This window comes from Danio rerio, chromosome 8 (genome assembly GCF_052040795.2).
Source record: "Danio rerio strain M-AB ecotype USA chromosome 8, GRCz13ab, whole genome shotgun sequence".
Taxonomy (NCBI): Eukaryota; Metazoa; Chordata; class Actinopteri; order Cypriniformes; family Danionidae; genus Danio; species Danio rerio.
The window spans coordinates 28915719-28940068 of record NC_141028.1 but is presented as its reverse complement, the minus strand read 5'-3'; the positions used below and the strand labels follow the sequence as shown (position 1 = coordinate 28940068).

The 24350-nt window shown below is 35.4% G+C and overlaps 2 protein-coding genes and 1 long non-coding RNA gene across 15 annotated transcripts in view; all 3 read left to right on the top strand.

Annotated features, from left to right (window-relative positions):
- slc16a1b (solute carrier family 16 member 1b) overlaps positions 1 to 5045 on the top strand; it is a 41403-nt gene extending 36358 nt beyond the window's left edge. For 2 of the 12 annotated variants that reach the window (XR_015496891.1, XR_015496897.1), the window contains exons 5-6: positions 960 to 4717; positions 4793 to 5045. Coding sequence is in view for 3 of the 12 variants with exons in the window: in XM_087262901.1 (XP_087119027.1) it covers positions 960 to 1189 (230 nt within the window). In the remaining 9 variants the exon portion in view is untranslated. 12 annotated transcript variants of the gene reach the window in all.
- LOC147842651 (uncharacterized) overlaps positions 1 to 24350 on the top strand; it is a 464331-nt gene that overhangs the window by 24805 nt on the left and 415176 nt on the right. The window lies entirely within an intron of this gene.
- Positions 4520 to 23055, top strand: zmynd12 (zinc finger, MYND-type containing 12). 2 transcript variants are annotated; one of them, XM_087263234.1, is made up of 9 exons: positions 4520 to 4751; positions 4829 to 7166; positions 11074 to 11212; positions 11296 to 11467; positions 13301 to 13470; positions 15648 to 15770; positions 15850 to 15931; positions 18896 to 19041; positions 22401 to 23055. In XM_087263234.1, exons 2-9 carry the CDS (start codon positions 7054 to 7056, stop codon positions 22551 to 22553), a joined length of 1098 nt encoding a protein of 365 aa, XP_087119360.1. In that variant the 5' UTR covers positions 4520 to 4751; positions 4829 to 7053; the 3' UTR covers positions 22554 to 23055. The 2 variants fall into 2 exon arrangements, with proteins under 2 accessions (XP_087119360.1, NP_001007305.1); NM_001007304.1 differs by lacking the exon at positions 4520 to 4751 and having other exon boundaries at positions 6914 to 7166; positions 22401 to 22575.

Below are 24350 nucleotides of genomic sequence, written 5' to 3'. Positions count from 1 at the left end.
TTCACATTGATATTAGCTTTTACTGGTATCAATTTTTTTTTGGTGCGATAAATTGGTAAAGCTTTTATCATGATGTACGGTATTATCACCATTTATTTTTACATTAAAGTCTTATATATTTTGAAGTGACCACAAAATTAATTGTTCATTATAACAGTATACTGAATTATTAAATAAAGGAATGTCTGGTTGATATTATTAAATGTTAATACATGTTTTAGTTAATGTATTAAATGCTTGAATGTTCTCATGAACTTAATTTTTGTAATAATATGGATTAATATGTCTTATTTAAATTAATACATTAATTTTTTTATTGAAATGATATAATATGTTAAATGTTAGGTTTTATGTATATTACAAATATCATATTATTAAAATTTCAAACCAAATGAAATTGTTCAATTCCACATATTCTCATCTATTAAAATATAATATGAAAGTTACAATATTTAAAGGATTTTTGAGCAAGATCTTTAAGTAAATAAACAAATGTATTATTATTGTTGTTGTTGTTGCTGTTGTTATTAAATACTACTATTACTACTGTTATTACCATTGTTTGAAGTGTTTGAATTTTCTTGTTGCCTAAAATGTTAATATTTTAATATAATATACTAAAAAAAAAAAAAATAAGAGCGTGACTTGGAGATTCACAGCTCTGCACAGTTTAATTCCAACCCTGTTTCAACACACTTACCTGTAGGTTTCAAACTTAACTTGAGGACTCGATTAGTTTGACCAGATGTGTTTAACTAAGGTTGGAACTATACAGTGCAGAGTTGCATCCCTCCAGGAACTGGATTTGACACCTGTGCTTTTGATTGTCTTGTTATACTTCTTAAATGGTGCTATTAGCATTGACTCCACCAATAGGCTAAGACTTGTATTCTTCAAGTCTAGGTAATGTCCCAGATAATGAGCATGACCAACCTGTTTTATCATTTCTTCTCTTGCAGGACGACTCAACGATATCTATGATGACTATAAGTACACATATCAGGGCTGTGGAATCGTTCTGGTGATTGCCAGCATCTTCCTGTTTGTGGGAATGGGTATTAACTACCGACTGGTAGACAAGGAGAAGAAAGAGGAAGAGAAAAGAGCCAAACTGGAAGACAAAGACGAGGAGACCAATTTAGACAATGCCCTAAACGAGAAGGAAAAGGAGGCAGATGGAGTCGTATAGGATGTGTGAGCCGACATTAGACACTAATAATGCGTGCACACACCAGCAATCCATGTCTTCCAGATCTGACTGTCCAAATCATCAAATGGTGAAATCAGTTCCCTTCTAATATAGAACAGCACAATGGACTGCGCGTCTCAAATATGAATTTCATTCTCCCAATGTTCATAAGGGAGGCTCTTGTACCTTTTCACAGTTCCCCTATTTTCTGACCTATTACAAGCATTATATGAGCATTCCTAGTGTTTTGACTCCAAAATTATACTGTTTATCCACCTTTAAATGCAGCTACAAAATGCACATTTAAATACGAAGCCGATTTTTGTCAAATTCGTGACAGTTAAGGTGACTCATGTGCACAGAATTTGTCAAATCAAGACATGGGGAAAAAGAAAGGTCTTTCATTCTTCAGTCGGTTTCCATTGTAGGAATAGTGTTAGACTAAAGGTCATTATTGTATGTTGTTTTTAAGGTTGAATGCAGATTTTGTTTTAGTGTTTGGTAGTTGTTGTCTTCCAAGTTCTGATTGGCTGGGAGAAAAACAATGGTGCCATGCTTTGCTACACTGCCATAAAAAGGCAAAATGCAGAAATTACAGCAAGACTGAAACAGTGAAACCGCTTTGTCACACCATGAGTGAGGATCTTTAGGGTGACATATGCAGTTACTTTGTTTTTCTTTGCGTGGTACAAAAATGGAAGGTTCGTTCCTATATGATGTTTTTGACTGTCTTGCAATCTCACTGTGCCTATTTAACTATGGAGATTTCAGTGGTTACAGTTTCTAGGAAATGCGGTAGACAGAATTTTGCAAAAGTCATCCTCTTTGTTGTTTTTGTTGCTGTTGTTTAGTCTGACAGGCTATTCTCACTTCTCATAAAGTGGTGTTTTAGTTTGTATCATTTAGTGAAGAGTTCAGATAGGGGAGACTTTAAAAAATATTTCTGACCAAGTTGTTTTTAGGCATCTAAAAACTGCTTTAATTACAGATTTTATGCCTTTGATCGGGTGCCTTTTTGTCTATATCCAGGTATTTGTAATTAACGGCTATACGTGTAACAATACTAACTCCATAACACGCTAAGAGAGGAGGTGTGTTGATTTTTTTAAATCACTTTAGTGTCATATTGTCTGGGAGAGTGAAGTCAATTCTAACTGAGCCAGCAAACAAAAATAGTACTGAATTTCTGTTGGCTAAAAATAGACTTGGTTTTCAAATTCTGCTAGTGTTTTATATATACATGGATAGTTCACACCAAAATGAAAAACAGTCATCATTTACTCATTATCTTGTTCCAAACGGTTCATCTTTAGAAAACATAGATTTCTGTCCCTTGTTGAAAGCCTGTTCACACTTGAAAATGTTTGCAATGTGGTCAAGAATGATTCTATGCAAATTAAGCAATTTATTCAAAGCATTATGTGATGAAAAGATTGAATTGTGGCATTTGATTACCATATAACATTGATCCGCAAGCAGATGCTCAATCATACATCATTGGCTCATATGAAAGCTCAAACGTGCCATGTGACATGCAGGAATGAGCCCTATTGGTTACTCACACATCAGGAAAGCATGCTCGAGCATCTGTGATTAAAATCTGAATGCTGGAAACATGGTTAGCTCAATGTTTTTGTAAATGCTGTACATTTATAACTGTATCCCTTATAAAACCACTTAATTCATATGAATGAATTGATCAAATGTTTGGAGGGATAGTTAACACAAAATTTAAATTGTCATTTACTCTCCCTTCACTTGTTCAAAACCTTTATGACTTACTTTCATCTGTTAAACATGAGAACTTATGAACATGAAAATTTACTCTGTTTACTCGCCATCAAGTACACTGTTAAAAAAAATCTGTAATTTTAAATTAAAAAAAGGAAAAATCAGAATTTTTTTGTAAAATAAGACGTTAAATTACAGAAATTTAAATGTAAGGAAATTTCTGTAATTTAACATCCATTATTCAACTGTAAACTTCTGTAATTTAACGGACGTTATTTTCTTTTCTGCGTAGTCCCTTTATCAATCTCGGGTCGCCACAGTGGAATGGACCGCCAACTTATCCAGCATATGTTTTACGCAGCTGATACCCCTCCAGCTCCAACCCATCACTGGGAAACATTCATTCACACTCATACACTACAGACAATTTAGCCTACCCAATTCACTTATGGTGCATGTCTTTGGACTTGTGGGGGAAACGAGGGCACCCGGAAGAAACCTACGCAAAAACAGGGAGAACATGCAAACTCCACACAGAAATGCCAACTGACCCAGCTGGGGCTTAAACCAGAGACCTTGTTGTGAGGCGATTGTGCTACCCACTGCGCCACCGTGCTGACCAAGGGCTGGGTGAACAGAGTAAATTTTTATTTTTGGGTGAACAGTCCTTTTAGGGCAAGAATGAACAGGCTTTTAACAAGGACACCGAAACGCTTCGGATTTCATTACAAACATCTTCAATTGTGTTGAGAAGAGTGGTTTTGGAGTAACTAGATAACAGAATTTCCATCATGGGGGTGAACTAGCCCTTTAAGCCTTTAAAAAAAGACAAGGTGCTTCTGACGTTCCCAAAGCCTTTTTAATCCTTCTGCTTTTCACACTACTATTGCTGAGCATGTGGAACACGACTTTCAGGGCTGCAAAGAGAACAACAAACTCGAGATTTAGCAGATCTCAAAACAGTGCTGCAGTCACTATGAAGTGATAATGTGTAACGGAAAAGGGTGAAAACGGCGTCACCTGCTGGCTGTTGTTGTTCATTGCAACATTGCCGCTCAACAGCAGGCCTAACAAATAGGCTGGTACACTGCAGTTTCATTCTCGTATTTTTAAGAAACTTTTGTGAGTAATTATGTTCTAGTATCAATGTGAAGTCACAGCAGATGGCTTTTTTTGTGTAGTGCACTTTAATTAGGTACATTTTAAGGTGTAATTCATGTTCCTGTTTGTATGTGCAGCATTCACAGTGTAACAGTTTATTTGGCATTCTTTATGAGTAGAAATGGATTGGTCAGAAACCTGAAAGGTGTGCGCTTGTATACAGAAATGTGCTACCATGGAGTTGGTGTTGTAATGTAATCTCCGAGCTCTGATGAATGACTGCTGCTGCGAGACAAAGAGCAGAAACGCAGTGTTAACGACTCAATTTCAGTATCTCCGATAAGATCAGTATCGCTGCTCGGACTGCACTTCTGTTTACAGGATCAGAGCCATCTGAACTGCACTCAGTGTGTGCGCGCAGGTGGATTCCTTATTAGTGTGAAGGAAAATACTGCTGTACTGAGAAAATGGACCACCCTGAGAAAATGCCATGTAAGGGGTAAAGCTTTTCACTCTCTTGTTGTTGTTCGATCCTCTTGTTCCCACCACTTTTTTCTTTTGTGGGTCGATTAACACTCAAGTAACACTAACTAGTGAGCTTTTAAAATGTCTTCTGTCAGAAAAAAGAAAAACAATTGACTGAGGTTAAGGGAGAGACTGTAGTGTGTGTGTGTGTGTGTGTGTGTGTGTGTGTGTGTGTGTGTGTGTGTGTGTGTGTGTGTGTGTGTGTGTGTGTGTGTGTGTGTGTGTGTGTGTGTGTGTGTGTGTAAGTGTGTGTGTGTAAGTGTGTGTGTGTAAGTGTGTAAGTGTAAGAGAGAGTGTGTATGTCTGATGTCTTCACAGAGATTCCATGCAAGCTCACAATTTCATGATTAATTTAGGAGGTTAGAGTTTGACCCTTATAAGGCATTCAAAGCAAATGAAATGTGTATTTTTTAGGTATTTCAAACAATATCGTGTGAATTTTGGTATGTTTTGATGTTTATTTGAGTGGATGAGCAAATCAATAAACATTTTATAAAAATATGAATGCATTTATTCTGAGGATACTGTATAAATGCTGAAATGACTATCATTCATTTTTACAGGGTAAATCAGCTTAATAGTTATTTTGTTTGTTTTTAGAGTCTACGTTTTACAAAAAAAAAAAAAGAAAATGCATTGTTTTCAGTAGATATTGTAAATTAGATTGGTTGTTTGTGCTTTTTAAAACTTATAACATTCGTCTTTGTTAATGTAAATGGCAATGAGCACAAATATTTAATGTTAATATTTACATATATCTGCTGCTAATTTGGCAGCACCTTGCATGTAGGAAATGCCTTGTTGATGTCAGAGAGAATGGCTAAATGGGTTTGAATTATTAGACAGACAACCATAACTCAAATTCATTACAGCTGAGGTTTGCAAAAGAGCATCTCTGAAAACATGGCACATTAAACCTTGAAACAGGTGAGTTACAGCACCCCAATACTTTACAATAATTGAAAAGCTGAGCCTGGTTAATACCTGGATGGGAGACCACATGGGAGAAAAACTACGCCTTACTAGTGGTTTGGACTCACTTTTGTCTTCAGAACTGCCTTAATCCTTCGAGGGGTATATTCAATAAGGTACTGGAAATATTTCTCAAGGATTTTGGTCCGTACTGACATGATGGCATAAAACTTTGGACATGATCAGCAACAATACTCAATGTTGCTCAATTGGTACTAATGGGCCCAAAATGTGCCACAAAAATATCCCCCACACCATTACACCTCCACCACCAGCCTGAACCATTGATACAAGGCTAGATGGATCCATGCCTTTGTGTTAAAGTTAAATTTTGACCCTACCATCCAAACGTCACAGCAGAAATCAGTACTCATCAGACTAGGCAACATTTTTCCAATCTGCCATTGTCCAATTTTGGTGAGCCTGTGTAAATTGTAGCCTCATTTTCTTGTTCTTGGCTGACAGTAGTGGCACCTGGTTTGGTCTTCTGTTGCTGTAGCCCATCTGCCTTAAGGTGATATGTGTTGTGCATTCAGAGATGCTTTTCTGCAGACCTCAGTCAGTTATTTGAGTTACTGTTGTCTTTCTATCAGCAGGCCATTCTCTTCTGACATCAAAAGTGCATTTGTGCCCACTGAAATGCCGCTCACTGGATATTTTCATTTTCAGCCCATTTTCTGTGAAACTCTAGAGATGGTTGTGCGTGCAAATCCCAGTACATCTGCAGTTTCTCAAGTACCCAGACCAGCCCGTCTGGCACCAACAACCATGCCACATTCAAAGCCACTTAAATCACCTTTCTTCCCCATTCTGATGCTCTTTTACCAGATCATTGTTGCTGTCCCTGTCCATATTTAATGGCAACTTCCTGAAGGATAACACTTTAATATAGCAATGAGATCATCTCATTGGTTTCTCTCAAGGTTTTGTTTTTCAAAAGAAAAAAAAAAACACTTACAAAGATGAAACATTATGATCAAAGAGTCGAGGAGGGTTGCATAACTGAAATCACAGAATATTATGTAAGTTATAAGACTCACACCAGGAACAAGTCTTCAATAGAGTTAGAAGTTCACATGGCATAAAATCTTTTCTGAAAAATAAAAAAGTAAAAGGATTTTTTTGAAAGTGTTCAAGATGTAAAATTGAGGAAGAAAAAGCACTATAGGTCTACTTTAAATTTACACCGAGGGTTCAAGTATTAAGCAAAATAATAAAAAAAGGTAAATACACTAAATATGGATGTAGCTAAGTGTTTTTAAATACAATACTGAAAAGTCATTCCGAAGCACAATAAGAGTTTCACACCCAAAGTATCAAGTTTAAAAGAAAAGAACCTCAAGGAGATCTGTTGCCACGAGGTCTACTCCATGGAAACCCAATTTAAAAACACTAGTTGTCTCAAACACAAGAATAATTGCGGAAGCCAGATTTGTAAAAACTGTGAAAGCGACAGCCAAATTACGTATTTTGTTTTGGTTTTAGACACTTTTTAATTAGCAGAAGTGGTTTTGTTACAGATTTGTACGTTCACGATGTCGGCCTCTATTTACCCGCTAGCAAATCCTAAAGGAGAGAAGAAGCTTTGCGAAATTTGCCAAAAACCAGCGAAACTGCAGTGCACAAAATGCCTCGTCACATTTTACTGGTGAGTCTGGAGACCTAAAGTTATTCATTATGTGTTGTCGTCTTAATATTAACCGAATAAGCACATTTTTAAAAGAGATAGTTCATCCAATAATAAAAACTGTTTGCGTTGCTTACTTTAGTACTTAACGTTACACAAATGATTCGAAGAAAGCCAGAAGCCGGTGACCGTTTGACATCATTGTAACGTTAGCCCATTTTTTATGCTATGGACGGTTAAATTAGGCTACTGGTTAAGTTATTTGTCAAATATTTATTTTATGTTCAATAGAATCCCGTAAATAGTAAGAACCGGTAGGGAACGTTAGATTTGACATTTTAGCTGAAGTATTCCTTCAACTATACTACACAATAAAATAGAACTTTAAAAAGCAGATAATACGCGTCGTGTAATAGCGTATTCAGACGGCAGGTGGCACTATATGCGCAAATGTGGCACACATTCTTGTGACTGTGTTACTGCAGAGATGGAAAAGGTTGAACGAGTTCAAACAGCTGGAGGAGAAATTATGTGCAGAGGGAAGAGAATAGCCAGCCATGCGTGCTTAAACCCAACCAGAAAAAAAACGAAAGAAATATGACTGGAAAAATATATGTGTTTGTGTGAATCGGAGTTTTCACTTGCTCCACCATCCTCACGACGTTTATCTTCACAGCGTCTCAGTGGCAGCATGCAAATGTCTGTCCATTTTATAACTCGGGCAGCCAGGGTATTTTTTTCCTCTGCTCATAAGCAGAATGTTCTCTGGCGGGCAGCTCTTAAAGAGATAGCTAAATGAAATAAGAACAGTTCTGGCTTCATTTACAGACAGGTTGTTTTGTTTGTGATTTTTTTTTTACACCTTAAAAAGTTGGAACACGGGTCTGTTCCTACATACTCTTAAAATAGGGTTTCTACCACATTAAAATTATATTATATATGAACTGCTAAAAAATAAAGGGAACATTTAAACAACACAATGTAACTCCAAGTGTTCCCTATTTTTTGAGTAGTGTGTATATAATAATATTATTGTATGCATATTATTTGCAAACAGTCTTAATTTTACACGAGAAGAAAAAAAAACATTTTAAATTTAGTCTTGTTTTCTAAAGAAAGAAAATATCAGAATTTATATTATATATTTATTTGGTGAAGTTTGTTCCTCACCACTGTCGCCTCTGGCTTGCTTGGTTGGGACTTGTGGATTTGGTCTTCAGTGTTTGGACTTTCAGCAGTGAAAATTAAACCACACTGAACTACTCTACACTGAACTTCAACTTTTAAAACTGTACTAACACAGATTTAGTTTACTAGAACTTCTATGCTAAGCTGCTTTGACCCAATCTACATTGTAAAAGTGTTATAGAAACATACATGACTTAAATTGATTATATTTATTGTTATTTTGGATAACAAGGCTTATCTTCAGCCATATAGCTTCTCAAGTATGTCTTAATTTTACATTATTTATGTATTTATACTCAAAAACGTTGAGTATACCCTAAAGTCAGCTGAATTTAAAGTTATATGAAAATAATAAAAGTCTCTTAGTTTGTTAAGGGTGTGGGTAAGGGTGAAGGTATTTCTGACTAGCAGTATATAGGTCAAAGAGGAAACGTCTTGCTTTGAAATAAGAATAGAATATACAAAAATGTCAATTAGTAAAGCATACTAATGAAGTAAAGTATCTACTATAATGTTTCAATTAATGTTTTGAAAAAATGTCAAAATATGGGTGAAATAAACTTTCGTTGTTACACGTTTTTCTATTTATTTTTATCTGTAGATAATTAATAGATATAAAAATAAGAAATCGTACTAAATGTTACTGTTTTTAAAATACTAAAAAAAATTACTGGCGTGAACAATCAGAGTCTTTAAAACAATAGTTTTTATACAAACTACTGTTACACTGAATATGATTTTAGTGGTTGTCATGGCAAAAATGTACGTCTTATATCAAAGATGTAGGGCCCACGGGCTAAAGTTGGGCCATGAAAATCCTTGATTTGGCCCAACATCCCACATGAGAGGAGAGTGAGAATGATGGGGAGGGTTGGGTCAAATGCCTTTAATTGACTGCCCACTCTTCTAAACGGTAGATAGACCATGTTTTGAATGTTTTAAATAATTACTGTTAAAGTAATTTAGCGCGTCACTGTGGTGCAGTGGGTCGCCTCGTAACTAGAAGGTCGTTGGTTCGAGCCATGGCTGGCTGGGTCAGTTGGCATTTCTGCATAGTGTTTGCATGTTTTCTCTGTGTTCGGGTGGGTTTCCTCTGGGTGCTCTGGTTTCCCTCACAAGTCCAAAGACATGTGCTATAGGTGAATTGGGTAAGCTAAATTGTCTGTAGTGTATGTGTGTGAATGGGTGTGTATGGAAGTTTCTCAGTGATGAGTTGCAGCTGAAAGGACATCCGCTGCGTAAAACTTATATAAGTTGGCGGTTCATTCTGCTGTGGCGACCCCATATTAATAAAGTTACTAAGCCGAAAAGAAAATGATTGAATGAATGAAAATAATTTAAAGAATGACTATTTTAAATAATGGTTTACACACACAGCATTGTTGGTTTAAAAAACAAAACAATCAAACATAATCATGTTGCACTACTACACTTGATTTTGGTTTTATTGTTATTATTATTTTTTTTAAAGAAAGAAAACATGTTAAATGAGAATCTGATATCTTATGCCATACTTCAAAAAATAAAGGTGGTTAAGCATTCAAATATGTTTTATTTTGAATATTTTTTTAAATAAATTGGTCTTACATTTCATATTTTCAGATTCATAGTATATGTATTCAGCTTGCTATTTTAGAAATGATAAGATTTGTTCAATAAAATGCATTGAGTGTGTTAACTAGTGACATTAGAAGTAAAAAAAAAATGCAATCCAAACATTTTTTTTTCTTGGTGGGGTAGTTAAAGGGTTAAAAGTGATTTAATTTTTAATTTAACACAACTTATTTTGTCTTTTTGTTTGTTTCTTTGTTTGTTTTATTCCTACAATATTTTTTATAGGTTATTGCTACAAAAAACAAACCAAAAATAAATGTTTCAATTGAATGCTGTAAATGAATCTGATTTTTAAAAATATACAAATTGTCACTCAATGGATAGAAGACAATGCAGAAGACATTGGCAAGCAACTTAAGGCAAAAACAGGTGCAGCTTGACTAGTATAGCTCCTTTTATAAATTGGATTTTTTTTTCTACTCCGTTGGTTAATATAAAGCAATGCTTTCTAATTCTAGTTTTCTTTGAAATTACCAATGTCAACTTTAATAAAGTCTGATATACAGTTGAAGTCAAAATAATTGGCTGCCCTGAATTATTATTCCCCCTGTTTATTTTTTTCCCTCATTTCTGTTTAACGGAGAGAAGATTTTTTTTCAACAAATTTCTATACATAATAGTTTTAATAACTCATTTCTAATAACTGATTTATTTTATCTTTGTCATGATGACAGTGAATAATATTTGACTAGATATTTTTCAAGACACTACAGCTTGAAGTGACATTTAAAGGCTTAACTAGCTTAATTAGGTTAACTAGGCAGGTTAGGGTAATTAGGCAAGTTATTGTATTATGATGGTTTGTTCTGTAGACTATCAAAAAATATATAGCCTAAAGAGGCTAATATTTTTGACCTTAAAATGTTTTTAGAAAAATTAAAAACTGCTTTGTCTTGCCGAAATAAAACAAATAAGACTTCCTCCCAAATAAAAAGCATTATCAGACATACTGTGAAAATGTCCTTGCTCTGTTTTAAAAATTATTTGGGAAATATTTAAAAAAGAAAAAAAAAAATCAAAGGTTGGCTAATAATCCTGACTTCAACTATGTAGACACCTTTGGCCCTTCATATGAAATATTGGCAGTGTCCCCATTTGTAATGTGTGTGTGTGTGTCTATATGTAGTAATCTTGACCACCAGCAGGCCGACTGGACCAGTATTCATGAAAAAGCTTGTCCGCTGCTGGTTTCTATCAACACACCTGTACCATCCGGAACACTGTCCGACCAAAACCATCACCACAAAGAAACACTAAAGAAACAGGTTCACATTCACTCCAGCACATCAAATGGGTCAGATACAGAAGGCTGATTATTAGTATGTGTTTTTTGTGTTTTTAATTTTAGAAGTGTCTTATAGAGATGGCTCATTTGGAGGCGCGGAAGTGGGTGTCCATGAAGAGGTTTCAGGATGTTTTACCTGCCGCTCTTCTATTCCAGCATTGGATCATGCGGGTTTACGGATCATGTACTGTCGAACTGGTACCAGCATATCTACTGCTTGCACAGGCTAATATAGGTGAGGCATACACAGAAACACATTTGCGAAATTTCTATAATATGATGTGTTAGATAAAAAGACACTATCAGACTTCACTTTCTGAAGCTCTCTAAAGTTTGACAGGCAATAACTTCTATTTCCACCTGAGGAGAGATTACTGAAATGCAAAGTTGGCATGGAGCCCTGTGTGCTTCCTGTGGGATGGTCTATTGGTGGGCCGGAGTTTAGGGGCGGCGCTTGGACACGAATTGAGGAGAGACGCTTGTTATGTAATTCAGGATATGGCAGACTAGTCATGCAGATGTGTTCTGTCTGAGTGGAAAACTCTTCAGCATGAGAATATTTTGCAGATGTTGACGTTAAAAAAGATTTCTGTCCCAGAAAAATGTTTTTAGCACTTTATTTTTTTCAACAATAAATCAATGTGTTGATACAAAAATAGTAAGTTGCACAACTGTTGTCCACATTGATCATTATATGGATTTTTTTTTTCCCAGAGCGCCTAATTATTGTTGAAATGATTTTTGGTACAAAAACATAAAAAATAGATTGTATATTTAAATGCATTGCTAGAAATTACTAGTTATTTAATATTGCAATAATATTTTATGTTATTTCAGTTTTTATTATGTTTTTAATCAAGTAAATCCAGCCTTGGTGAGCGTAGCATGTTACAAACATTTAACCAAAACAAGAAAATTCTTTTTTTTTTTTCGGATTAGTTCCTTTATTAATCTGGGGTTGCCACAGAAGAATGAACCGTCAACTTATCCAGCATATGTTTTATGCAGCAGATGGCCTTACAGCCACAACCCAACACTGGGAAACACCCATACACTACGGCCAGTTTAGCTTATTCAATTCACCTATACTGCATGTCTTTGGACTGTGGGGAAAACGAGAGCACCCGAAGGAAATCCACACAAACACGAGGAGAACATGCAAATTTCGCACAGAAATGCCAACTGACCCAGCCAGGGCTCGAACCAGCGACCTTTGTGCGTGATACGATTGTGCTACCCACTGCGCCATCGAGTCACATTTCTTTCTGTTTCTCTTCCAATTTTTCTTGATTTTGTTTATTATTATTATCATTATGGACTCCATTTCAACTGTTAAAACTTTTTTTTGTAATAAAAAATCATGGCCAGTTAGCTGAATCCTCAATCGTATTATTAAATTTAACAACCATTTATTAAGAATTTAACAGGCATTTATTTTTTTATTCTTCTTGAATTCCATTTTATTTCTTTTAAAATGAAAATATGGAAGAACAATTGTTCATCTGTTATTTATTTTTTTATTATACAATTTTTATTATTATTATTATTATTACTTTTAAAATGTACATTTTACTGAACAATAGTATATTTGTCAAAACATTATTTTAAAAACCAAAATGTATAACATTGTATAACACCTTGTCTTCAAATAGAAAACAGAAAGGAAAGTAGCAAGTGGCTCATGCCTAGTATTATGATGGATTCAGAAGATTTCTTGGGAGCGGACATTTCCATTCAGTGTAATGATTTTGCCAGTAAGACACCCCTAGGAATTGCCAACACCCTGGGCAGTGCCCTGTTGAACTTGGGAGCGAACCAAGACACACCTCTATTAAGCTTTTGTCTATATGGATAGATGAGATGTTTTCCAATTCACACTGCAGTCAACCTGTTTGACAAATAAGGGAACCAGCCCTGAATTTTTAAAACCCAGCCTGTCTGTTCCAACAGAAACATCAAAGATGGCAGAGAGACCCTCTAATAGCCAGACTCACTTGAGAGGAATCAAGCAAGCCTTTGTTCATAACGCATGTTGTTTGTGTTTGTGTGTGTGTGTGTGTGTGTGTAGGTATAGGTTCTCTCTCTCAGGCACAAGAGTATCTGTCTAAGGCTGAGTGGATAGTAATGAAAACAGCAGACTGCAGTCATACTGTCCTTCATCAGCTACATAGAACCTTGGGCCGTCTGCACGCTGCCATGGGAAAACAAGCATCTGCTCTTACTCACTTTGCCAATGACGTAAGTCCTAATATGTGCAAAACACTGGGTTTAGATTGCATGTACATAATTTAACCTCAGCTTGATGATGCATGCTTGTGTTGTATGCACTCATTGGTGGATTTTTTATTAGGTATATCTGGCTAGTACCAGGTTGGACTCTCTTTTACATTAATTCTCCATGAAATTGATTCCTCATGCTGCTGGACACATTCCTTTGTGGTTATGGTCTATACTGACAAGATAGCATCATACTGTTGCTGCAGATTTCTCACATGAACATTCATGATGTAAATCTTATCTTCCACCACATCTTTAAGTGCTCTGTTGTGACTTTGGAGGCCATTTTTAGGTTTAAGAAACCAGTTTCAGATCATTTGATCTTCTGGAAGTAGACATCACAAGATATGGACACTGTGGCATAAAGGGATGGATATGGTCAGCAACAAAACCCAATGCTAAGTTGAGTTAAAAAAAAATTTTAAACAAAGTGTGGCTGGAAAATATCTGGCTCATCACCTCAGCCTGAACTGCTGATCCAAAGCAGGAGAGATCTAAAGTAGTCAACATTTAAAATGGATCAAACCTTTCACCAAAGTTGTTCTAAATCTATTGTCTTAGAAACTTATTGATCCACTTCAAATGTTGACTATACTGTATACTTTTATCTTGTTTAAAACTATTTTTGACCCAACCATCTGAATCTCACAGCGAAAATTGAGACTTTTTCCAGTCTTCTGATGTTCAGTTTTGTTTAGATCGTGTGAATTTTAGCCAATGTTTGCTGTTGTTAGCTGACTGAAGTGTCCTTGTGCAGTGGCATAGTAGAGTCTGATAAAGTTCATTATTATACTTGCATTCATTACAAACAGGCCCGGATTGACTGATCGGGAGGACCGGGAGAATTCCCGGTGGGCTGTTCCGTTTTTAGCCTGAGGGCCGGTGTCCCTAGCTGCTTGCACTCTCAGCAGTCCCACTTTTTTCATTTATTTATTTGTTTGACGATAGCTTCACTCTTTTTATTCATTATTTTGCCGCAGCTCCGTTCTTTTTATTTATTTTCTCGCGGCCCCGTGAGCAAAATGCAGCCTGCAGGTTAATGATGACATAACTATCATTTGACCCCAAACAGCAGCACCTTAGTGGAAATAAGAATTTGAATAATTAATATTAATTAATATTACACCTGCTCAATGAAAATCATATGATTTACTATATTAATAAATCTGACATAACTTAAGACATACATAATACAAAAACAAACCAAAAGAAAGAAAACATTTGTGAAATGTTAAGTGGTTATTGAATCTAACTGAACAATTTTTTTTTTCAGTTAACGATCAGTTAACAAACATCAGTTAACAATTAAATAAATTACCTTATTGTCATGTTTCATGCAATAAAATAGGGGAAGCACAAATGGTCAACCTCAAATTTCAGAATGAACAGCCACCATAATAAACAATGTAGAAACACTAATAGACGTTTAAAGCTGACAAGATGTTCTACCCCTGTTTCACTATGTTCATTTTAGTGGTAGATCATTTTTCTAGACAATAGAAGCTGACAAGATATTTGAAAAGGTTTTGGACATGCACAGTACATGTGGGTAGCACATTCTAAGGGGTAGGAAAGATAACTAGAACAGGGGCCCTAACCCCACAGGCCCCTCAAACCACCCTTTAACCACCCCTTCCTGCAACCCGTTTGTTTCTTGCATATCCATCCAGTACCACATGGCCGGTGTGCCCTTTTTCTGCTGCTGTATCTCATCTGCTTTAAGGTGTGTTTATAGATGCTCTTCTTCAAATTAATTTACTGTTGCATTTCAATCAACTTGAACATGTTTGACCTCTGGCATCAGCTAGGCTTTTTTATACACAAAATTTGTGCTCTGGATTTTTTTTTACTTTCTTAAAGAAGCGCCTGTAAACCCTAGAGATGTTTATGCATGAAAATCCCTCTAGCTTAGCACTTTCTGAAATACTCAGACCAGCCTGTTTGGCACCAACAACTATGACAGATTCACTTTTCTTTATAATGCTCAGTTTGATCGTCTTGCCATCATCCACATGCCTAAATGCATTGAGATGTTGCTTTGTGATTGGCTGATTAGGTGTTTATATATTTTTTTAACCTCCTTCATCACAGTTTACTTTGGAACGCAGAATGTATTTTTTCTTTTTTTCTGTGTGTAGGTGTACTATGCCATTGAGATGTTTGGTTTGGACAGTATTGTGACGTCTGGAGGATATTTCCTCATGGCTGATGTGTTTCTGAAGCAAAACAAGCCTGACATTGCCCACTCGCTCTACACAGAGGTAGACGCTCACACTGGCACATCTCTCTCTCTCTGTAAAAGTCTCTCATCATGTTGCCTGTCTGCATGTGTGTGTACAGGTGGCAGGTTCATGGCACACCCACCTGTGTAAGCTGATGGATGGTATCAGTCAGAGTGCCACTCAACCAGACGAGTGTTTTAGTAAGTGGCATAAAAGCTGTAAAGCTAGACAAAGGCATATCTGCAAATAGAATCTTTCAAAAAGGTTCCATTATTCATTCAGGAAGCCTATATATAACGCCTTACTTTTGATGAGTGTTTGTGTGTATATACACACACGCACAAACTATATATAGCGAGTTAAATAAGCATTGAACACATCGTGATTTCTCCTGGTAAATTTATTCCTAAAAAAGATGTTGACATGAAATTGACCCAGATTTTAGTAAAAACCCAAGCAATCCAAACACAAATAAGCCAAATAATAAAAGATGTTACTTATTTAATACTTAAGTAATGACAGATTCAAGATGCCTCTTGTATGGAGAATAGAGTCTTATGCATTGCTCAGCTGTGATTTTCTGTTTTTACAGACTTCAACAGAGGCTTCAAATGTTGACACTTCTTGGGTCTCGTCTACAAACTCTGATCCTTAGTTTTGTTTTTTTATTGTATTCAAATCAAATTGTCTGGGCCATTCTAGCAGCTTTGTTTCTTTTTCTGAAACCAGTGGAGAGTTTCTTTGGCTGTATTTCGGATCAATGTCTTGCTGAAATGTCCACCCTAATTACATTTTATCATCCTGGTAATGTAGGTGTTGGGACTGAAGCAGTTATTACAATGACCAGGGTCAGGATTGCTATATAACAACTGAGAGATTTCAGCTGCTGTCTGGGTTTTCCATGCCTTTTTACACCTTAATTTCTTCATATGTTCAATACTTTTTTCCATAATTTAATTTCTAAACTAGTTAGTTTTGATTTCTTGACAATTTCAAGTCACTAGATGTAGAAATTTTTAGAAGTTTCCTGAGTAAAGGGTGACATGTTCAATACTTATTGAACTACTATATAAACTGCGTATGAATTACAATATTTTGATATTTTTACACACATTGTTAGTTTAAAGTTTAGGTCAGTATATGTATATATTTTTTATTTTTAATTATCAAGGATGTATTCAATTCATCAAAAGTAATAACATGTTTTTCAAATTACACATTTTCTCATATTTTAGAAACCTAGAAAAAAAATTAAATACATTTTTGCATGTTTTAGCATTAATAATAAGGTTTTTTTTATGCAAATCAGCAAAATATTTTAATTCATGAATAAATAAATATGATATTTAAGATTTGAGTTAGGTACTGATAATTCAGCTTTACCATCACAAGAATAAATTAGATTTTAAATTGTAAAAATATTTCATAATATTACAAGCAAAGAACTTTTTATTACCTATTAGAAGAAATACCTAAATCAAATAAAATTAAAACAACATTTTTGTCAACCATAAAAAATTTCACATATGCGAGTTTATTGTTTGTAAGCTTTTAAACAGCCTATATACCAGCATGACTTTATCTTGTTAGTTTGAGATCAGCTTTATATTTAGAGCCATGTCATGAGGTGGAGTCCTGAAGCAAAACCCACTTCATTTCTCTGATAACTAAGATCAAACGTGACACTGTCGTGAGTACGTGCTGCTCTCCTGCCCTACTTCTCTCTCTCTAAGCCTATTAACCTCAGTGCTGTTTTGGCTAAGTCTGTCAGTGACGTGGCCAGTTTAACTCAGCCTCCCTGCCGGCTGGTCAGTGGTCAGTGTGCTTGATTCCTCATGTTCTCTGGCCTCCTAACAACTGACCCGGGGTCAGCCGACTGGCGCCGGTTCCGCCCTCAGGCAGCCACATCATATTATAACTTGTGACCAGATGACTGTATAGCAGGAAAGAGCTCAGCCGGCCTTGTGGATGCAGCACCTCAGAGCAACAACAACAACAGGCATGACCTGATAGCAATCAGGGACACAGTGCTGTTCTTATTGCCTCAGTAGGGCAGACAGGCAGATCATGCCAGTCCAGCCAAACATCATACTATGAGATCCGTTTAGTCAGGCGGATCTGTAACTATTTATAAACTTGGTTTGTTTACATCGGGTAGTGCAATAAGTATCAGCATAATTGTTTTTATTTTAGTAATAAATTAATAAATGTGATGTTAAATCAATTTAATGCAAATTTATTTTAATTATTCATTGTGCATTTATGATTACTCATACTACATAGGTGTGTGTATATATGTGTGTGTTAATATGTATAGTATAATGCAAACTTTACAAATGCTTTGGTAATTCATTTGTAACATTTGTCATGCCAATAAAGCAGTTATTTATTTAAGCTAAGAGACAGCAATAGACAGAGAGAGAGAGAGAGAGAGAGATGACTTGCAATCTTATAGACAGTTCTACTGACCTAAAAAGTTTGAATGGTGTTGTGTTCGAAAACGTTTTAGTAAATTAAACATTATTTTACAAGAAAAAAAATGTATCTTGTAAAAATGTCTCTCCACTTAAAATGCTAACATTTAATTAAATATGACTTGCCAGTTGTTTTATTACATTTACCTTATTAGTTCAATTTACAATCAGTTTTTGAGTGAAAAGTTTTTGGTGTTAAAAAAATGTCAGATCACTTGCAAATCTTTTTTCATAGGCCACATGACCACTATTTTGACAAATTATTATGAGCATAAAAATGATTATTACACAAAATCTAAAAATCTATTGCAAAACACAATTGCAATATAAATAAATAAATACTAATTAAATAGCACTTTAGACACTATAACCCATAAAGCTTTAATTTAGATTTTTCGGCAAATTCAAATGATATGTGCTGTTATGTTTTTAGAATAAAGCCTGTTTTCATTTCGATACAATACCTTCATTCTGTAAGCGGTAGCTCAAATATTTATTTAATTAGAGAGAACAGTAGATTGTGTTTCTGTGTATCTCTTAGGGATTCTTCAACAGAAGTCTTCATTCAGCAATGCACATCAATTTTCCCCGGTTCACTCGCCCCAGAAGAAAAGTGGATCTGCTTTCACAGAATCACACCACTAGACTGAGCCGTGACCTGTGAGTTTCCTCTTCTGTGTGTTTGTGCAGATGAAGTGCAGTGTGTGGAGGCTGATCAGATGTTGAGTTGTATTCTAGAGTTTGAGGAACAGTGTGTGAAACCTCGGCCTGAACAACTAACCATGTTGGCTCACTCTCTGGCTATGCTGTGGCTGCTACGCGACAACTACACCAAGGTAAACAATAGAGATCAACTAATTAAATATTCCATTCAGAAAGTTCATGTGATACATTCACAATATGCTCCTGAATTCAACACTCACCTCCTCGACACTGCTCTGCATAAGCAATTCATAGGAAATAACCAAACATTTATTAAATGTGTGTAGATACAGTCACAATTATCAGCCCCTTACACTTAGATTAGGTACATGTTAGAGGTCACACATCTGAGTACACTCAAATATAAGCACAAATTCTTTACATCAACTTTCTCTTTCAGCAGTATGTGCTTTCCTTTTGTGCGCATGTACACTAATGTTATACATGGTAAAAATAAATAAATAATAAAACATAATAATTTAAATACAATTAAATAAAATAGGAGAGTTTTCAACACATTTCTAAACATAATAGTTTTAATAAATAATTTCTTGAGCGACGTGATGGCGCAGTGGGTAGCGCTGTCGCCTCACAGCAAGAAGGTTGCTGGTTTAAGCCTTGGCTGGGTCAGTTGGCATTTCAGTGTGGAGTTTGCATATTCTCCTCGTGTTGAACTAATTTCTAATAGCTAATTTTGTTTATCTTTGCCATGATGACAGTAAATATTACTTTGCTAGATATTTTTCAAGATACTAATATACAGCATAAAGTACAATTTAAAGGTTTAACTTGGTTAATTAGGGAAGTTAGGGAAATTAGGCAAGTCATTGTACAATGATGGTTTGTTCTGTAGACTATTGAAAAATAAATATATATTTTAATATATATATATATATATATATATATATATATATATATATATATATATATATAGAGAATAAAACATAATAATAATGACTAAATGTTTTTTTATACAATAAAAACAGTTTTAATTCTAGCCGAAATAAAGCAAGTAAGACTTTCTCCAGAAGAAGAAAAAATGCTACAGGATATACTGTGAAAATTTCCTTGCACTGTTAAATATAATTTGGGAAATATGAATTATAGTTTGATAATAATAATAAACAATTTTGACGTCAACTGTTTTGTCAACTGAATGGTTTGAATTCAGACGTGGTTGAATGTGTGAATGAAATCTTTTAAATTCAGACCAGATTAACACTAAAGCCTAAAGTCCATGATGGAAATTGACAGTAAGACTGTCCCACTCCTTTCCTGGTTGTAATGGGATTCTCCATTAGGATTCCTACATCTCCGTCTACTGCTTCTTATCACAAACTAGTTCAACCTACCTGTTCTCAAGATCAACTACTACTAAACTCACCTATTTATTGCCTCACAACTCATCAACTCTATCAAACTGCTAAAATCGTATTATTCATCAAACTGTGCTAAACTTCTCTGCACTATTAATAAATAGTTAAAAAAAATTTTTTTTTTTTTATTAGTTTGGAAATCAGATCTTTTTTGTTTTTGGTGTAAACAGTGCTCATACATAAGTACACCCCATCAATTCTCTCTTTTAAATTCAGATTTGTAATAGAAAGCTATACAATTCTATATGTGTGCATATACATTAAATTAGTCAGGACTGAAGAGAAATTTGGAGCTTATCTAACAAAATAACACAAACAATAATTAGTACACACAAATTTAGAGTTGAAGTCAGAATTATTAGCCCCCTTTGATTTTTTTCTTTTTTTTTAAATATTTCCCAAATGATGTTTAACAGAGCAAGGAAATTTTTACAGTATGTCTGATAATCTTTTCTCTTCTGTAGAAAGTTTTATTTATTGTATTTTAGTTACAGTAAAAGCAGTTTTTTAAAAGTCATTTTAAGGTCAAGATTATTAGCCCCTTTAAGCTATATATTTTTTCAATAGTCTACAGAACAAACCATTGTTATACAATAACTTGCCTACAGTGGCGTAGCGGACGGGCCCGCAGGGCACGCACCGCGGGGGGGCCCCGCGTGATTAGGGGGCCCCGCGTCGTCGCGATTTTCAATAAACTGTTGGGAACAACTGTGGTCGGAACCAAAGTTCACACGTCTGTGTTCTCTGAACACCTCTCAAGCGGTGGACTACTTCATTCTGATTGCTTGCCGCCAATGTTGCCAACTTAGCGACTTTGTCACTAGATTTAGCGACTTTTCAGACCCCCCTAGCGACTTTTTTGTGTGTTATTGGAGATTTTTTTAGACTGTCATTTTTCCATACTGTACCGTCCCTACTCTTCTCAACGAGCTGCGTGTGATGCCGCCGGCCCCTCCCCCGCCTCACAGCACTGACAGGCGGCCCAGTCAGTCCTCTACAGCAGCCTCTCCCACCTGCAGCCCGAGAGCAGATCACCCCTCTGCGTACCGACGACAAATGATTTAGCACAGGCAGTGTGAAGGTATTTCACTTGTAATGTCAAATTGATCTACTTCCACTTTATTTTAACAATTTATTTGGACCGTTTATTCTTTTCTTGTTCACAATCACAGATATTTTAGTGACAGTTTCTGAACTTGTCTGAGTTTATTTCATATGAGAGATTACTGCACATTCACTAACGTTACACATCTATAATGATATACTGTATTCAAACAGCAATATATGTAGTTAAATAAACATCCTTATATAAAGTGTAGTGCAATTATAAATACCCCTTTATTAACCATAGGCTGTTAAACAGAAACGGTAGAACGTGATGACGTCAGTGATATGCAAATTGACGTATGACGTACCCCCCCCCCCCCCCCCCCTTCATCAGGGGGCCCCGTCAGCGATCCCTGCAGGGGGGCCTCCGCATTTTGTGCTACGCCACTGCTTGCCTAATTACCCTAACCTGCCTAGTTAACCTAATTACCCTGTTAAGCCATTAAATGTCACTTTAAGCTGTATAGAAGTGTCTTGAAAAATATCTAGTCGAATAATATTTACTGTCATCATGGCAAAGACAAAATATATCCGTTATTAGATAGAAGTTATTAAAACTATTGTTTAGAAATGTGTTCTTTAGAAAAATCTTCTCTCCGATAAATAGAAATTGGGGGGGGGGGGGTGGAGATAAACAGGGAGGCTAATAATTCTGACTTCAACTGTATATGTTATAGAAAAATACAAATAAAATAAAAAAGAGAAAAAAAATCTAGAGAATTTTTTTTTATTTAGTTGATGTCATTGAATTTTGTAGTTTATTTTTATTTTTTTGCAATATTTAGCTTGAATTTAATTGCATCATATTTTAATTTCTAAGTATGTTTGGTGACTAAAATAATATTGTGATAAATATATCTGTTTAATAAATCTGTTTTGTTTAAATACACCAAAATACATTGCCTATATTCACTGAGAAATGGATAAAAATATTAATTTTCAAAATGGAGTGTACTCAATTATGCGGAGCACTTTATTGGCATGTTTTTTGTTTTCGTTTGTGTATCTAGGCTCTGGAATATGGGAAGAAAGCCGAAGTGTTGATCCAGGGAGTTAAAGAACAAAACCGACTAAGAGAGTCGATCCATAATCTCCTACAACATGCTGAAAAAAACATGAATGAGACTGCTAACTTACACACTGCAGACTGCAATACACATTGAAATAAAATCAAAACAGAGTACAGTTTACAGCACAAACATTGACTGTGCAGTGCTGTCCTGGTTCATTTCATAATGATTTGTTGATGTTGTCAGTATAAATTGGAAGATTCATTCATTCATATTCTTTTCGGCTTAGTTCCTTTTTTGATCAGGGTTCACCACAGCGGAATTACAAGCCAACTTATCCAGCATATGTTTTACAAAGCGGATGCCCTTCCAGCTGCGACTCATCACTGTGAAACACCCATATACCCTCATTCATACTAATATTGAGTCATGTAAACTACAAAAATACATGTGAAGTCATATAATGTTTCAATACAACTTGCTACTAACCTACCTACTAGCTTTTTTCCTTTTAGTGTGTCAGTTGGAATTAATCAGTTAACCATTAACCAAGGAAAGCCTTTTTTTTGTATATTGTTGTGTAAGTGAACCACAAGATATAGTAAAATTTTGTGTACAAATAAAGAATAAATAAAATAAAATAAACACTGATGCATTTGAATCTGCCAGTGCAGTAAATTTATCACTTCAAACCCATTCTGGTCATTTTTCATCCTTATTCAAAAGTACCTTCAAAATGTGTCAGTCACATTGATTTTTACTGAATATCCTGTATTTTGACTTGTAAAAATGAATAAAACATTAATTGTTTTCAATTCCGGTCCTCGGCAAGGGGGCCCAAGGACTGCAATTGAGAACCATATGCTGTGAAATAACATTGGATGAAATTTTCATCTTTGTAGAGATGTTTTGTTGTATATAGTTAAGTTTCTGCAGTCTATCTGCTCAGAAAGGTTCAAAAGAAAAAAGGCAGACAGTTTTAATAAACCGAGTGGAAATATGTGCCATCATTTGACCTGATGGAATTTCATGCCGGTTGTGATGTAACAAGCTAGTTCTTGTGTGCGGTGAACAGTACCAGCCATTCGAGATCCAGCATTAGAGAAGGGGAGAGTAAGCAGCAGCTTGTTATCCTTTAAAGCAGTGGTTCCTATAGTGGGGGTCACAGGATAGGGAGGTTGCTTACTGTTTTCCAAAAATCTAATTAATTTTAATGAAACCATTAGAGTTACAATATTTTATCCATAACCTAGTGAAGATTAAAATAGTAGTTTATAGATACAGCCTTTTGATTTTTTTTTATTGAACTGTCACTATTGGGGGGATGCATTGTATAAAAGACAGATGGAGCAGATTAATTTTATGGCACCAGGTTAAACTTTCTGACATATTTACAGCACTCTCATACATTTAACAATTAATTGAAGAATAGACTTGGGCTTATTGGTGTGTGTGTGTGTGTGTGTGTGTGTGTGTATGTATATATATATATGTATGTGGGTGCTTGTGTGTGTGTGTGTGTGTGTGTGTGTGTGTGTGGGCTGAAAAGTTTGGTAACCCTTGCTTTAAAGTACAAATGAAATTAAAACTAAACGTATGATTTTGTAAGCTCACATTGCTAGTTTTGTTGTGAGCAATTCATCTGTGCATGTCATTAAGATAAAAACATGTTTGTCCTTGTAATTTAAAATTAAATTCTGAAAATGTACTTCCTGTTAGTTTAAAGTTCTTAGATTCAGTCTGTCTGAAGTGTAAAGAATGGTTGTAGAGCACATTGTCAGAAGTGATGGAGCTTTATCTTCTAGTACACCTTTCAGACTAAAAATGTTATTTGGCAGAATTCCCCGCCTCAGTGGCGAAGTTGACTATGACACTTGGTGGAACAGTGTCGATTTAATTCTTCAAAACTCTTCACTGTTTGATTTACATCGATCCAGAAAGATCATAGTC